Source organism: Pogoniulus pusillus, chromosome 35 (genome assembly GCF_015220805.1).
Source record: "Pogoniulus pusillus isolate bPogPus1 chromosome 35, bPogPus1.pri, whole genome shotgun sequence".
Lineage (NCBI taxonomy): Eukaryota > Metazoa > Chordata > Aves > Piciformes > Lybiidae > Pogoniulus > Pogoniulus pusillus.
Genome location: NC_087298.1, coordinates 4,454,843 through 4,471,285, shown reverse-complemented (window position 1 = coordinate 4,471,285; position 16,443 = coordinate 4,454,843). Strand labels below are relative to the sequence as shown.

Below are 16,443 nucleotides of genomic sequence, written 5' to 3'. Positions count from 1 at the left end.
TGAGAAGGAGCAACTGGCTGGAGACAGGCAATTCGCAGCACTCTCCCCAAGAGGCCATATCTGCCACCCCCAAATGCATCCCAGCCTCCTAAAGAAGAAGTTGCACCAGAAATCTGTCCCACCATACAGCAGGGACTTTACCCTGCCCACCAGCTGCCAGGCACACAGGGCTTCCTGTGTAAGCACAGCACCAAAGGCTGTGAGAACTCCTCCAGTGCTGACTTCAGCTCTGTGTAGGAAATCTCATGTGCATGTATAAAGAGATGGACACACAAACAAACAGCACAAACAGCATATGGCACACTTGGGTATCGATCCTGCTGTCTGGACTCCATTATCTGCATCTCTGTCTGTATCTGCTGGTGCCAGGATGGTAGAGCCTAAGTTCCAATTAAATGTCATCATCCTGGTAATCATCAAGCACATGAGTCATTATCTACAGATGAGAGCCAGCCTAAACTGAGGAGACATCAGAGGTCATCAATTCCTTTCTAGTCTCGGATTCTGGCCGAGGAGATGCTCCCAGGTTTCTCTGACTGTTTGCTCCAAACTTACACTTGGATAATCCCATCTCCACAGTATCCACTCCCAGAGACGTAGACAAGCGCAGGGGAAGGCTCACTCTCCTCCAGCCCAGAAACAACCACCACCTGGTAGGTGTACGTGGTCCTGTTGCTCAGCTCCCTGCAAGGCAGGAGGACATGTTAAGGTATCAGCACAACATAGGCAGTAGCAAAGGGCAGAGAAGGAGGCACTGAAATGGAAGTTGGCTGCCAAAAAATCAAGCTGTATTTCAATCAGATCCACAGCACATTCCTATCCCATTGTGACAGGATTCAGTATTGGGTGAGTGTCTTCTTGTGAGCACAATCAGAGCTGCCTGTGTCCATGCACATCTCTGCAATCAGTGCTGCTCCTGACTATTCAGTAGATGAACTCTGCGGTTGTGTGTGTGTGCTGCTGCCTACATCTACCCCTGCTGCAGAGCTGGCAATGCACTGACACCATGCCAGGGTATCAGCTCTCACCATGTGCAGGGGAACAGTAAGAGTGGTACTGACAGCTGACAGCACTGCAGCATCTGAGAAACCAGCCCTGCGTTTCACTGTGCTTAGCACTCTGCCCCTGTCTCTCTCTGGCAGGGACAGTGTCACCTGCAGGTCTGTGGCTCAGTGTCTTCAGGGAGCTTAAAGTCTCCTGCAAACACTCATTATGTCCTCAGCAGCCCTGAGCTCAATCCAACTGCAGCTGGGGCCAGTGGGAATTTCTTATTGATTGAAGACAGAATTGGACTGGGGATGTTTCAGAGACAGATAAATAAGTTGTCTCCTTTGCATACAGGTATTAAACCAACAGAGTTAAAAGGGAAAGCACAAAAAATAGGATCCACAACATTGCATCATGGTATTAGCATGGAAATGGAACCACAGAATCATAGAACTGTTGAGGTTGGAAGAGATCTTCGAGGTCATCACATCCAACTACTCACCTAGAGCTCACACACAGAGTCATGGGAAGACATAGCAAACTTCTAAATATTTATGCAGTCATAATTACTTAAACTCTGTGCAATTGCATAGAATCATAGAATCAACCAGGTTGCATGAGATCTCCAAGCTCATCCAGTCCAACCCATCCCCCATCCCTGTCCAATCAACTAGACCATGGCACTAAGTGCCTCAGCCAGGCTTTGCTTAAACACTTCCAGGGATGATGACTCCACCACCTCCCTGGGCAGCCCATTCCAATGCCAATCACTCTCTCTGACAACAACTTCCTCCTAACATCCAGCCTATACTTTCCCCAGCACAACTTGAGACTGTGTCCCCTTGTTCTGTTGCTGGTTGCCTGGCAGCAGAGCCCAACCCCACCTGGCTACAGCCTCCCTTCAGGTAGCTGCAGACAGCAATGAGGTCTACCCTGAGCCTCCTCTTCTGCAGGCTGCACACCCCCAGCTCCCTCTGCCTCTCCTCACAGGGCTGTGCTCCAGGCCCCTCACCAGCTTTGTTACTCTTCTCTGGACACGTTCCAGTATCTTAACATCTCTCTTGAATTGCGTAGCCCAGAACTGGACACAGTACTCAAGATGTGGCCTCAAGAATAACCTCCCTTGTCCTACTGGCCACATTGTTACTGATACAGGCCAGGATGCCATTCACTTGGCCTTGTTCAATCTCATCCCATTGGCCTCTGCCCACCCATCCAGCCTGGCAAGGTCCTTCTGCAGAGCTCTCCTACCCTCCAAAAGATCCACACCTGCTCCTAGCTTGGTGTCATCTGCAATCTTACTGATGCTGGATTCAATCCCCTGGTCCAGATCATCAGTAAAGATACTGAACAGGACCAGTTATTGATATTGTAGACCAGGAATTTTCTTTTCTTTATATATACATATACAATACAGAAATATTAAAGAGCTTAATATAAATGTTTAGCTCTTTTACAGGGTGTTTTACATTATCAGAGTTCAAAGTGTTCTAAGGAGAGGCTCATTTCCATCATTCCTCATTGTACCTACTTGTAAAGCCACAGAGCGGCAAAGGCAAAGTGATTTGCTTGAAGTCATCAATCAGGGTAATTGCAGAGCCCAGGACACAACCCAGCTCTTCCCTAACTCGAGCCAGTCTTCTGCTTACTCATTCATATTGCTCCAATTACTGACAGTAATACACGTGTCTGTCAGTGATGGGAACTCAGTCAAAACACAGGTATTGATGAAGTGTGTACTACAGTGAGATATGCCTACTACACAGAGCAGCAAAGCCACCACAGCAGATATCAGTGGGCTGCAGTCACTGAAATCTCCAACCTTGTGAAGTAACTATTGCCTCACAACATCCATTAAATTAACAACCACGACTTCAGCTCCAACATCACACTTTCTATTTCACAACAAGGCTGTTTCTCATGAATATTCCACCTGCATAATAGCTGTCACTGAAAGAACTGCATGGGAAGAGCACTGGGATTTGGGTCTTTGTTATCACACTGGAAACAGGAGCAGAACTTTTTACAAGGGTTTGTAGTAATAGGATGAGAGGCAATGGATTGAATCTTGAGGAGGGGAGACTTAGACTGGATATTAGGAAGCAAATCTTTGCAGTAAGAGTGGTGAGACACTGCCCAGGGAGGTTATGGATGGTCTCTCCCTGAAGGTGTTCAATGCCAGGTTGGATGGGGCCTTGAGCAACCTGATCTAGTGGAAGGTGTCTCTGCCAATGGCAGGGGTGCTGGAATTGGATATTTAATATCCTCTCCAATCCAAACCACTCTATGAATCTATTAATGAAAGCAAAACACAACTGCTTCTCCAGCTGACTCCAGCCACCAATAGTCTGTAGCTCCTATTAGATAAGCTGGAGGATTCAGGCAGCACAAACTGTTCTAATTCACCTACAGACTGGGCAGACAGCTACTCACTGGGCAGACAGCTACTCACTGGGCAGACAGCTACTCAGATACTGGTGTGAGCGCTTCTTTGAAGCGAAAAATCACAGAACAGAATCACAGAATCACTTGGGTTGGAAAAGACCTTTAAGATCATTGAGCCCAACCATTATCTAACTACTAAAAATGTCAAACTTCTGACACTGGGACCTGCTTAAAGCAACTGTTTTGAAGAAAAAGAGAGAGAGAGAGAGAGGGAGAGAGAGAGGGAGAGAGAGAGGGAGAGAGAGAGGGAGAGAGAGAGAGGGAGAGGGAGAGAGAGAGGGAGAGAGAGAGGGAGAGAGAGAGGGAGAGAGAGAGGGAGAGAGAGAGGGAGAGAGAGAGGGAGAGAGAGAGGGAGAGAGAGAGGGAAAGAAAGAAAGAAAGAAAGAAAGAAAGAAAGAAAGAAAGAAAGAAAGAAAGAAAGAAAGAAAGAAAGAAAGAAAGAAAGAAAGAAAGAAAGAAAGAAAGAAAGAAAGAAAGAAAGAAAGAAAGAAAGAAAGAAAGAAAGAGAAAAAAAGAGAGAGAGAGAAAAAAAAGAGAGAGAAAGGGAGGAAGGAAGGGAGCGAGGAAGGGAGGGAAGAGAGAAAGAGAGAAAGAAAAAGACAGAGGGAAAGAGAGAAAGAGAGAAAGAGAGAGAAAAAGAGAGAAATAGAGAAAGAGAGAAAGAGAGAGAGGAAGAGAGAAAGAAAAAGACAGAGGGAAAGAGAGAAAGAGAGAAAGAAAAAGAGAGAAATAGAGAAAGAGAGAAAGAAAGGGAAGAGAGAAAAGGAAGAGAGAAAGAAAGAGAGAAAGAAAGAGAGAAAGAAAGAGAGAAAGAAAGAGAGAAAGAAAGAGAGAAAGAAAGAGAGAAAGAAAGAGAGAAAGAAAGAGAGAAAGACAGAGAGAAAGAAAGATAGATAGAAATAAGGAAGGAAGTAAGGAAGGAATGAAGGAATGAAGGAAGGAAGGAAGTAAGGAAGGAAGGAAGGAAGGAAGGAAGGAAGGAAGGAAGGAAGGAAGGAAAAGAGAGAAAGAGAGAGAAAGAGAGAAAGAGAGAGAGAGAGAGAGAGAGAGGGAAGAGGGAGAGGAGTAAAATTGCAGAGATTAAGTGCAGTGGCCAAACACACACTGGTGTATAATGCTAAAGGTTTCCTCTAGATTTCACTCCCAGATAAATCCACTTATTAGGATGGGGAGTTTCTGCTGCAGCCTAATGAACTGAAAGCAGGGGCAAGCTTTGGTTATTGAGGAGCAGTTATTTCTCAAGTCCTTTCTCCAAACCATTCGTAAAATATTTAAGATTAACAAACATACTTGCAGAAATGTGGATTTTGTCACTGGGGATCTGCTAACCACAAGAAAGGTTCAATTCTTAGAAACGACTGTTAACAAATGAGCAGTCTGAGCAGCTGTAGCAGCTACAAAACAACCGAATCCACGCTGCTTTCAGATGCTCTGAGAGCGCAGGGCTGGAGTACGAACCGGGAGCTTTCAGATGCTGATTTCCTCTGGTGCCCAGAGGGGATGGGCAGGCATTGGGCTAACAGCAGCATGTGTGTCCCTGAGCGTGTTTCAGCGGGTGGGAGTGTTTGTGTGTCCCTGTGTGTACATGTAAGCAAGTGGGCAACAGGAGAAGTTCACATCTGTTCATGTGCAGGGTGGGAAACTGGCAGAACATAATGGGAGAAGACACAGAACTAAATACAGCCGGGGGGGAATACAGTGTTTATGAATTGTTAGGTGACTGAAGATGAAGGTGTATGAGAGCCAGCAAGACAGAAAACTGGAAATGGAAGTTATTGGGAGGGGAGAAGTCTGGCATAGTTGAGTGTATGGATGGTGGAGCACAGAATCACAGAATGGCAGGGGGTTAGAAGGGATCATCGAGTCCAACTGCCCTGCTAAAGTAGAATCACCTAAAGCAGATCACATAGGAACAGGTGAAGGAAAAGCATCATCTGGGGAGAGGACCCTTTGGACATGGCCAGGAGTGATCACTGGCTTTGGGGCAGTGAGCTTCAGTCTAATCCTGCCACCTGCCACATGTCAGGGAGGCAGAGTCCTGCTCGGACATAGAAAGCTCTTGGAGAAATGGTATCCCATGACAGCTCACAGGTTAATGGCAGGTGAAAGGGCCATTTCTTCTCCAAAAGAGAAGCTGAAAAAAAAATCTGCATGGCCTGCATTCCCTTAGACTCACAGGATTGTTGAGGCTGGAAGAGATCTTAAACATCAGTGAGTCCAACCACTAACCCACCACTGCCAAGTCCACCACATGCCCCTCAGCACCACATCTACACAGTTTGGGTACCAGATAGCTATTAAAGTTATTGATGCTCACAGTGTCCACGATTAAAATGTTGAGAAAGGGAAGACAAATGCCTGGAGACACGGTTCCTGTAAAGCCACAGCAGGACTGGGAGCCAGATCTGCAGACCCATGCTGCAGCCACAGGGTGAATCCTCTCCACCCTCATTCCAGCCCCCCTTTCAGACAGTACAGTTGAGAGCAATCTGAAGCTTCTTAACCTTCAGCACCCTGGGGATGACAGAGAAGTCCTAGGCTTTCACACCCAGGACAGCATCAGCAAACTAGCCATTCTCAGAGGAGATCAGAGATGAGAGGCAAGCAGAGCTGGAAAGAAGTTTGGATTGGAGCACCAGAAAGTCACCTCGGAAACTCAAATGCAACACACTGTGCTTCCAGCTCTCCCTGGCCTGATGGAACTGGTGGCAAAATCCTGACTGAGCTGGATGTGGTATTTCACATCTCAACAACTGGAACCCGAGATGCTTACATCCTCCTGAATCTGTTAAATGTATCCTATTGGCAGAAACTGAAAGTTTCAGCATTCCTTCACAATACCCACATCTTGGAAAAACAGAGCTGCTAAAGGGACTTGATGTGCAGTACTGAGGGCAGTGATCCAGTACCACAGCAAGGGAAAGAGGAAAGAATGCAGGAACAAAGGGGGGGAAATAAAAAGACACAAAAAGGAATTTATTCTTTCCTATACAGTTGCAGGGCAACAAGGTAGACCTAGTAAGGGAGATCACATAGCAGCCTTCCAGTACCTAAAGAAGGTTTACATGGAGGATGGAGACTGTTTACCAAGGCCTGCAGTGACAGGACAAGGGGCAATGGCTTCAAACTAGAGAAGAGCAGATTTAGATTGGATGTTAGGAAGAAGTTCTTTACTATGAGTGTGGTGGAGCACTGGGACAGGTTGCCCAGGGAGGTGGCTGTGGTCCCATTCCTGGAGATATTCAGGGTGAGGCTCAACAGGGCTCTCTGGGCAACCTGATCTAGTTGAGGATGCCTCTGCTGACTGCAGAGGGAGTTGGACTGGATGACCCTTGGAGGTCCCTCTTAGCCCATTCTATGCTTCTGTGATTCCACGATTCTATGATTTTAGGATTCTATGAGGTGGATATTAGACTGTATATGGAGATGTCAGCCAAACTACTGTGCTCAAAGTGGTGACAAAAGTGTGATTTTTTTTGCCCTTTACTGTCCCTTCCACCTTCCCTGGGAGCTGACAGCACAGGAACAGCAGCAGAGTGCTTGTTCTGCTCTGCTGTCAGGCGGGTCCAATGCACAGCAGCTTCATACGATGCTCCTTAAGGAAGTGAGCAAGAAGAACATCTTTAACATCAAGGATGTGAACAAACACTCTTTTAAATTTATATCTATGGTCTTTTAATGACCTTTTGGAGAAGTGAGTAAGCCTCATTGATCGCTGCAGCTTCCGCCCGTGGGGCAGCAGCCCCATTAAAAAGCAATGACTCAAGCCCTCTGCTCAGAGGGGGAATTAGGACGTGCCGTGTGAAATACCACGAGGGCAACTTCCCTGTCTGCTCTGGAGAGTGACAGATCCAGGGTAAGAGGTATAAACCCCTCTAATTATTTTCCTGTTTTTACTGGGGAGGTTGGGCAGTTGAGTTAAGCTTGCAGTGTTCCCCAGGCAAGAGACCTCTGCCTTCAGCTGGGGTGTTCCTGCAAACTTGCAGGGAAGATTATACCTCTGGGAAGCTGTTTTCTACTCAGACCAAGCTAGGTTTAAAGGATCATCGAATTTACAGAAGCAACACACAGGTCCCCAGAGTGCCAGCAGACCTGCAAGGGCTGCTGCATACCCATCCACATCTGCTCTGTGCCCATCACAGTGCTTCAGCATCTGAGGACCCAGCACACGCTTGAGATGCCCTGAAAGCACCAAGGGAAAGCAAACATCCCATGCCTCTCTCCCTGCTCCAATGACATATATGTTTTTTTCCTAGCAGAAATGGCAGCAGGGAGAGCTTCTAAACAGCAGACTTTTTTCCTGCAAAATTGAAAATATCCTTAAGGCTGATCCCAGCTTCTGCCCTGTGAAAACGTACATGGCCAGAAAGCAATGGAAGCAGACATTGGTCCTGTTATTTAAGGACAAGGTCCTACGCATCCCCAGTTAAGTTCTGGCTGTCACAGGCAGTGTCGTGAGAAACAGGCAAATGCCACACCTCAAAGCTCCTCATGAAAGCCTCATCTTTCTTTGGCCTTACATAGCCATCAAACTCTTGAGCCAAAGGACAAGATCCTGAACAGCTCTCCACAGCCCTGGTCTGCCAGCAATGTCCTTGTTTCCCTCTAAGACTGTCACCTTTGCTCTTCTCTAGCAGGGAAACCTTACTGAGCAAACCAGGAAATGTGCTGGCAGCAAACAGCAGCAGCCTCATGTCTTCACTTACTGCAATGCTTTCAGTCAGCTGCTCGAGGTGGACTGAATACAGATACACTGAGAGGAGCCAAAGTTCTACACCACCTCCTGTCCCCCATCCCCTGCAGCCTGGAGCTGTTCAGTCCATCTTGACATGCTGCTCACAAACACTGAAACACTCAACATAATTTACAGAGGTCCTGAACTCCCTCAATATCCACTGACTCAGTGAAGAAGCAGTTGCCCTGCTCACAAATGGTTAGAGCCTCCCAGTCCAGGGCAGTGAACTGTGCTTCCAGCAACGAGTAGCAAAGTCTTCACTGAGTCATAAAACTGCACTGGCATTCACCTCTCAGTGGTACACTATGGTGTTTGCAGGCTTCACCACTCTCAGGTGCTGAAGTAATTGATAAAAGTAATTGATAAAAGTACTAAAAGTAATTGATAAAGATTAACCCAGGGGATGAGCTGGCATTAGGACAACAATGGATCTGCTCCTCAGCTGCCATCCTTTCTCCTGCATTGCCACTGACCATACAAATGTAAGTGTTTTAATGGAATCATAGAAGGTATTGGGTTGGAAGGGACCCAACCATCAATGGTTGTCTTGTTCAACTTCCCTGAATGTCAGCAGGGACATTTTCAACTAGCTCAGGTTGCTCAGTGCCCCATCAAGTTAGACCTTGAATGTCTCCAGGGTTGAGGCCTCAACCACATCTTTAGGCAACCTGTTTCGGTACTCCAGATTCTCTTTGTGAAGAACTTCCTCCTTAAGTCTAACCTACATCTGCCCTGCTTCAATTTCAAGCCAGTGCCCCTCATCCTATCACTACAAGGCCTTGTAAACAGTCCCTCCCCAGCCTTCCTGTGGGTCTGCTTCAGGTATTGAAACACTGCTCTCAGGTCTCCCAGGAGCCTTCTCTTCTCCAGGCTGATCACCCCTAACCTTCTCAGCCTGTCTTTGGCAGGAGAGGTGCTCCAACCCTCTGATCATTTTTGTAGCTCTCTTCTGGACCCACTCCAGCAGGTCGATATCCCTCTGTTTTCTTCTTGTACCTCCTCTCTCACACATGCTGCCCCTTGCCTTCCCTTCCCTTCTTTTAATAACAATGGCATGAGAAGCATGGCAGAAGGTAATGAAGAGAATTCCTGCCTGGCTCTGAAGTCAGGAGAGAGGAGGAGCGAGATGCTGTAAACAAAGAGGGACATCAAAAATCCCCAGCTCTTGCTGTTTTTCCAGCTGCAGTCAGATCTCTGCCTGTTTGGATAAGCCACATGGCAGGTGCAATGGCCTCAAAACAAGTCTGCAGCCTCTCTCCCAGACACTGAACTGACACAGGAGACATAAATGCCCGGAAAGCAGCATTGGAGAGGTTTTTCTCTCTACCCTGATGTGTTAGATCCCAGCAGAGGTGGTGAGTTTGCTCTGTGCCATCTGGCTGTTGTGTGATTTCTGTGTTTCAAAGAACACCAGAACATGGTAATGAAAGTACTGAATGGTCAGCTGATGGGATGGATGGGAGAGTGGACACTGTGCAGCAGATGTATGCTCAAGCCTGAACTGAGGAACAACAGAGCAGCCAATGATCTGAGCAGAAAATCACAGGTGAATACTTGGTGGGGAGGTTGTGTACCATGAGGTGGCTCTGCTAGCTGAAGCCCAGTCTCAACATCCAGAGCAATGGCACCAAGGCAGTGCTCAAACTCAGCATCCTCTTCTGAATACATCAGGAAGGTATTTCTGCTAACACCTAAACCAACCCTCTCACCCACTTGTGCAACACTGTGTAGGCTTAGTGTATTTGAGATTGAAGTCAAAGGTTGAGAGATCAAATCTATTAGGAAAACAAAAACACTCTTTGCCCCATGAGATACTTCTATGAACCAAAAACGCCACCACCTCTCACAATCACCACAAAATCAAAACAGACAATTAGGCTACAGCTCTGATCTCACTTACACTGCAGTAAATCTCATATAACTTTAGTTAGACCTCAGCCAAACACTCCAGGTTTAAACTGCTGCAACTCAGCTGCTCATCTGTTCCTCTGAGTTGTAAAGATGTGTTCTTGCTCCTCCCTGCGTGTGCAAGACGCCCTGGTGCAGGACCACATGCCTGGCTGTAGCACTTCTGCTCTGAAACTCAGGCCCTTCAACATTCTGAACGAAGAAGAACCATAGAGAAGCAAACATATACAAATACATGCAAGTAATTAACTCCAGCAGGCTTTGATATCATCATCCAAGCATTTGCCCTGGTACCAATTTAAAACACAGTAGCACATTTAATAAAAACAAAAGTTGTAGCCAAAGCCTTAAAGATATTTCTTGGGTTTTGTCTAAAGAAAAGAAAAGAACAAAACTTAAATGTCAACAGACAATTTTCTGCCTTTCATGTTTACACAGCAACAAAAATGATGAATTTTTAAAGTGGGTGATCTAAATAGAGGATCTAAATGAAACTGAGTTACAAGTCCTAGGATGAAGTCAATGCTGGAGGCTCAGGGCCTCATCTGGGTGTTGCACTAGACAGGCAATTCCATAGCAGCACACAGGTTAAGTGTTGGAGCACCTGGTTGCTATTAGAAGCCAGGAAGGAGGAGCAAAAAAATGTTGTATTTGCTGCTTCACTGCTGTGATCAGACCCTGAGCTGAGATGGGAGAGCTTCTCGATGTGCAGCTCAGATGTCACAAGAAGAAAGGCTGTCAGGGCCTGACTGAGGAAGGGAAGATCTGAGAGATGGAAAGCAGAACTCCTCTGAACATGAGCCAGCAGTGTGCCCAGGTGGCCAAGAGAGCCAGTGGCATCCTGGCCTGCATCAGGAATGGTGTGGTCAGCAGGAGCAGGGAGGTCATTCTGCCCCTGTACTCTGCACTGGTTAGACCACACCTTGAGTGCTGTGTCCAGTTCTGGGCCCCTCAGTTTAGGAGGGACATTGAGATGCTTGAGCGTGTCCAGAGAAGGGCAACGAGGCTGGGGAGAGGCCTTGAGCACAGCCCTACAAGGAGAGGCTGAGGGAGCTGGGATTGGTTAGCCTGGAGAAGAGGAGGCTCAGGGGAGACCTTATTGCTGTCTACAACTACCTGAGGGGTGGTTGTGGCCAGGAGGAGGTTGCTCTCTTCTCTCAGGTGGCCAGCACCAGAATGAGAGGACACAGCCTCAGGCTGTGCCAGGGGAGATTTAGGCTGGAGGTGAGGAGAAAGTTCTTCCCTGAGAGAGTCATTGGACACTGGAATGGGCTGCCCGGGGAGGTGGTGGAGTCGCCGTCCCTGGAGCTGTTCAAGGCAGGACTGGACGTGGCACTTGGTGCCATGGTCTGGCCTTGAGTTCTGTGGTAAAGGGTTGGACTTGATGATCTGTGAGGTCTCTTCCAACCCTGATGATACTGTGACACTGTGATACTGTGATACTGTGACTTCCAACCGGTGGCAGCCAGCACTGCTCTATTGATTTTAAGGGAACAGTGCCAGTATCCAGCACCTGAGCACTGCGCTCTGGTGTACTGGCATGGCAGGGAGGAAGCAGTAACAGGATGGGCAGACAGGTTAGGGCAGGTTAATTGCTTTAAAGGCCATCATCATCGTCACTGGTGAACCTCTGCCTGTTGCATCATGCCTCTGGATGAGCACTGCCTGATTACTCACACCATTAACAGTATCCCAGCTGTGCCATGGCTTTTCCATACATGACCACCAGTGGCAACATCTATGTGGGTTCCAGCACTGGTTCAGACCTTAAGGTAGGAGAAATGTGTGATGGAAACCCTGCACAGGATCTGGGACCTCAATAACTGTCCTTCAACCTTCACACTTCAGCTAGTCATGGCTGGGGCTGGGACCACTTCTGTTGTCACCCTCTTTGCCAGGCTTGGCTCACCCAGCAGGCAGAAGGCTCTCCCCAGTTTAGGGCCATCAGCTTGGCAGAATAACATTCTTCAGCTTCTCTGCATCCAGATTCAAACTCTAGGATTTCCTTTCAACAGGCATGAGTCAAGACCCAACTTTGAGAACTCAATGCCCTCCTGTTTCTATGTAATCCCACCAAAATGGTAAAGAGAGCCATGAGAGCAGGCACTACCCAAAGGCTGCTGAAGGCAGTGGAGGTTATTATGTGCACTTTCAGTAGGGTTCAGAACGGGCCCCAAGTTAACACAATGTTTGCAGCTTTCTCTGGTTTCACCTCTGCCATCCCTCCCATCCAAAACTCTGCTTTAGAGGGTAAGGGCATGGGGGCCACAGCACTCCTGGGGAGCTGCTCCTTAGGAGAAGGGGACGAATCTCTACCTACATGTGTGTATGTGTGTGAGAGGTCTACGTGATGTCACTCAGGCCACAGAACAGAGCATGGAGGGCTGGGTGAGGAGATGAAGTGACTATTCCAAAGGAACATTTTGTCATTTCCCTCCTCAGGGGCTCTGTGTTTTGCCTTAAGCCACATCAGATTATGAGAAATCCTCCTAGCTGGTCTCCACTGGGATCTTTAATGGTTTAATAACTGAACATTACTGAATATACTTCCACTAGCCTCTTTCTAAAATCCCATCATGAGCTAATTTCCTCTATTGTCATTACATCTGCAACTGGTCTTACATTAAACAAAAAATAATCTGTGAATGAATGATCTGGTTTACTGCCCTCAGCTCTCAAGGACAGGATTTTTAGTAGTGGCTGATAATGAGTGGTCTCCAATTCCAGGCACCCTCTCTAGGGTACAATTAGCAGAGAAAAATGAGCTTTATTTCCACCTTACCCCTTCCTAACGCAAAAAGCTCCAGGAAAATGCTGGAACTGGGGCATCAGCATGGAGATCATAGGATCATTAAGGTTGGAAAAGAACTCAAAGCTCATCAAGTCCATCCATGACCACTAGACCGAGTCCCAGGGTGCCATATCTACTCATTTTTTAAACACCTTCAGGGATGGTGGCTCCACCACCTCCCTGGGCAGCCTGTTCCAGTACCTGACCACTCTTTTAGTAGAGAAATCCTTCTTAATATCCAACCTAAACCTTCCCTGGCACAGTCTGAGGCCATTAGCTCTAGTTCTGTCACTAGGTACTTGGGAGAAGAGGTAACTAACAATAGGATGCCCAATCTCACTGTACATTTAAGACAATACTGGGCAGAAAGATTAAGATCAGAGCTGAGTGAAGCCAGCACACCATGGGTGCCTTAGACTGATCAGGTCTGAGTGAAGCCAGCACACCATGGGTGCCTTAGACTGATCAGGTCCGAGTGAAGCCAGCACACCATGGGTGCCTTAGACTGATCAGGTCCAAGTGAAGCCAGCACACCATGGGTGCCTTAGACTGATCAGGGCTGAGTGAAGCAAGCACACCATGGGTGCCTTAGACTGATCAGGTCCAAGTGAAGCAAGCACACCATGGGTGCCTTAGACTGATCAGGTCCAAGTGAAGCAAGCACACCATGGGTGCCTTAGACTGATCAGGTCCAAGTGAAGCCAGCACACCATGGGTGCCTTAGACTGATCAGGGCTGAGTGAAGCAAGCACACCATGGGTGCCTTAGACTGATCAGGTCCAAGTGAAGCAAGCACACCATGGGTGCCTTAGACTGATCAGGTCCAAGTGAAGCCAGCACACCATGGGTGCCTTAGACTGATCAGGTCCAAGTGAAGCAAGCACACCATGGGTGCCTTAGACTGATCAGGGCTGAGTGAAGCAAGCACACCATGGGTGCCTTAGACTGATCAGGGCTGAGTGAAGCAAGCATACCATGGGTGCCTTAGACTGATCAGGTCTGAGTGAAGCAAGCACACCACGGGTGCCTTAGGCTGATCAGGTCTGAGTGAAGACAGCACACCATGGGTGCCTTAGACTGATCAGGTCCGAGTGAAGCAAGCACACCATGGGTGCCTTAGGCTGATCAGGTCCGAGTGAAGCCAGCACACCATGGGTGCCTTAGGCTGATCAGGTCTGAGTGAAGACAGCACACCATGGGTGCCTTAGACTGATCAGGTCTGAGTGAAGACAGCACACCATGGGTGCCTTAGACTGATCAGGTCCAAGTGAAGCAAGCACACCATGGGTGCCTTAGACTGATCAGGTCTGAGTGAAGACAGCACAACATGGGTGCCTTAGGCTGATCAGGTCCAAGTGAAGACAGCACAACATGGGTGCCTTAGGCTGATCAGGTCCAAGTGAAGACAGCACAACATGGGTGCCTTAGACTGATCAGGGCTGAGTGAAGCAAGCACACCAGGGGTGCCTTAGACTGATCAGGTCCAAGTGAAGCAAGCACACCATGGGTGCCTTAGACTGATCAGGTCTGAGTGAAGACAGCACAACATGGGTGCCTTAGGCTGATCAGGTCCAAGTGAAGACAGCACAACATGGGTGCCTTAGGCTGATCAGGTCCGAGTGAAGCAAGCACACCATGGGTGCCTTAGACTGATCAGGTCCGAGTGAAGCCAGCACACCATGGGTGCCTTAGACTGATCAGGTCTGAGTGAAGACAGCACACCATGGGTGCCTTAGGCTGATCAGGTCCAAGTGAAGCAAGCACACCATGGGTGCCTTAGACTGATCAGGTCCGAGTGAAGCAAGCACACCATGGGTGCCTTAGACTGATCAGGTCTGAGTGAAGCAAGCACACCACGGGTGCCTTAGACTCACATGAGCTCACTGCACTGCACACCACGCAATGAGACCCCTAAAAGGCTTCTGTCTTGTTTGTCATTGTACCCAGCAAGGTATTAAGGAGAGAGTGGATATTTCAGTCTTGCTGCAGCATGGATTTCAAACCCACGCCTGTTTGAGTGTAGCTCCAAACTGAACTGAGACTTGGAATTTATTTCCTAGAAAAATGTATTCACATAAAATGCCCAGGAAATGATCAGGCCAATAGTTCAGTGCAAGTAGCTGCAAAAAGAGCTGTACTGGCTGACACTGCTGGTGAAAAGGCAGGTAACACATTTCTGCCTCTTCTGCGGTATTTGAGGCTCACTCCAAGTTTTACAAGGGAGTTATTTTTAAGTTGTTGCATAACACATGTCTGTCCAATATTTCTTTCCTCAATCGAGCAAAGAAAATACATTTCTTATTCCTGGGAGATTTCTGCTGCTTCTTATCTTATTTAGAGCCCAAAATAAAGATGCACACAAGAAGGCAAACATCAGAGAGAAATTAGTGTCCATGAGATAATGCACAGCCCTAATTTACCACACATCTGAGACTGTTTCACCTGCAATAAATTATTTTGCCCAGCAGGAAAAGTCCTGTTTGACCTTCATTCTTTTTTTCCTGCAGCTGAAAACTCTGCTACTACATCTAGGTCGTGAGTTCAAATTCTGTCTTGGCTGGGAGTGATTAAATATATCAATTTCTAATAGTATCTATTTGGGTAATAATGGAACAGCTGCTAATGTTCACTTTTCTTTTCCAGGCATCCTTTCATATGGTTAAGTCTCATTCTGCACATCTGATCCCTCTCCAACCCCCATGTATAGCCCAGGAGGTACACTGGAGCTGTGAATCCAATGTAACAGCAGACTTTGGGGAGGAGTCCCTGGCTGAAGCAGAGCTGGCAGGGACAATCCCCAAGCAGAGCATCCCTCCCCAAATGAAACAGTCCTTCTTTTCTGGCTCTCCTCATGCTGTTAGGCCATTTCTTTGAGAGGCAGCTGGGGGTCATTCAGATCAATCCACCCTTTTCATGCCAGTTGATGAAAAACTCAACATGAGCTGGCAATGTGCACTTGCAGCCCAGAAGGCAAATCATATCCTGGGCAGCACCAAAAGCAGTGTGACCAGCAGGACAAGAGAGGTGATTCTGCCCCTCTACTCTGCCCTCATGAGACTTCACCTGCAGTACTGCATGCAGTCCTGGTGTCCCCAACACAAGGAGGACATCAAACTTCTGGAGTGTTTTCAGAAGAGGCCATGGCAATGATCAGAGGGCAGGAGCACCTCCCCTGTGAGGACAAGCTGAAAGAGTTGGGGTTGTTCAGCCTGGAGAAGAGAAACCTCCAGGAGACCATATAGAAACCTTCCAGTACCCGAAGAAGGCTTACAAGCAAGGTGAGGAGGAACTGTTTAGAAGGGCTTATAGTGACAGAACGAGGGGCATGGATTGAAGCTTAAGGAGGGCAGTTTTAGACTGGATATTAGGAAGAAATCCTTTACAGTGAGAGTGGTGAGACACTGGAACAGGTTGCCCAGGGAGGTTGTGGATGCTCCCTCCCTGGAAGTGTTCAAGGCCAGGTTGGATGAGGCCCTGAGCAACCTGTGCTAGTGGAAGGTGTTCCCTTCAGGGTGGGGGCATTGGAACTAGTTGATATTAGAAGGGACATTGAGAAGAGGAGGCTCAGGGCAGACCT

At 47.7% G+C, this 16,443-nt stretch overlaps 1 protein-coding gene across 1 annotated transcript in view; it reads right to left on the bottom strand.

The window, feature by feature from the left end:
• The window catches only part of PAPPA (pappalysin 1), a 223,080-nt gene that overhangs the window by 102,647 nt on the left and 103,990 nt on the right, over positions 1-16,443 (bottom strand). The window contains exon 8 of the mRNA XM_064171661.1: positions 556-684. Within this exon, the coding sequence (XP_064027731.1) occupies positions 556-684 (129 nt within the window). The remainder of the gene's footprint in view (positions 1-555; positions 685-16,443) is intronic.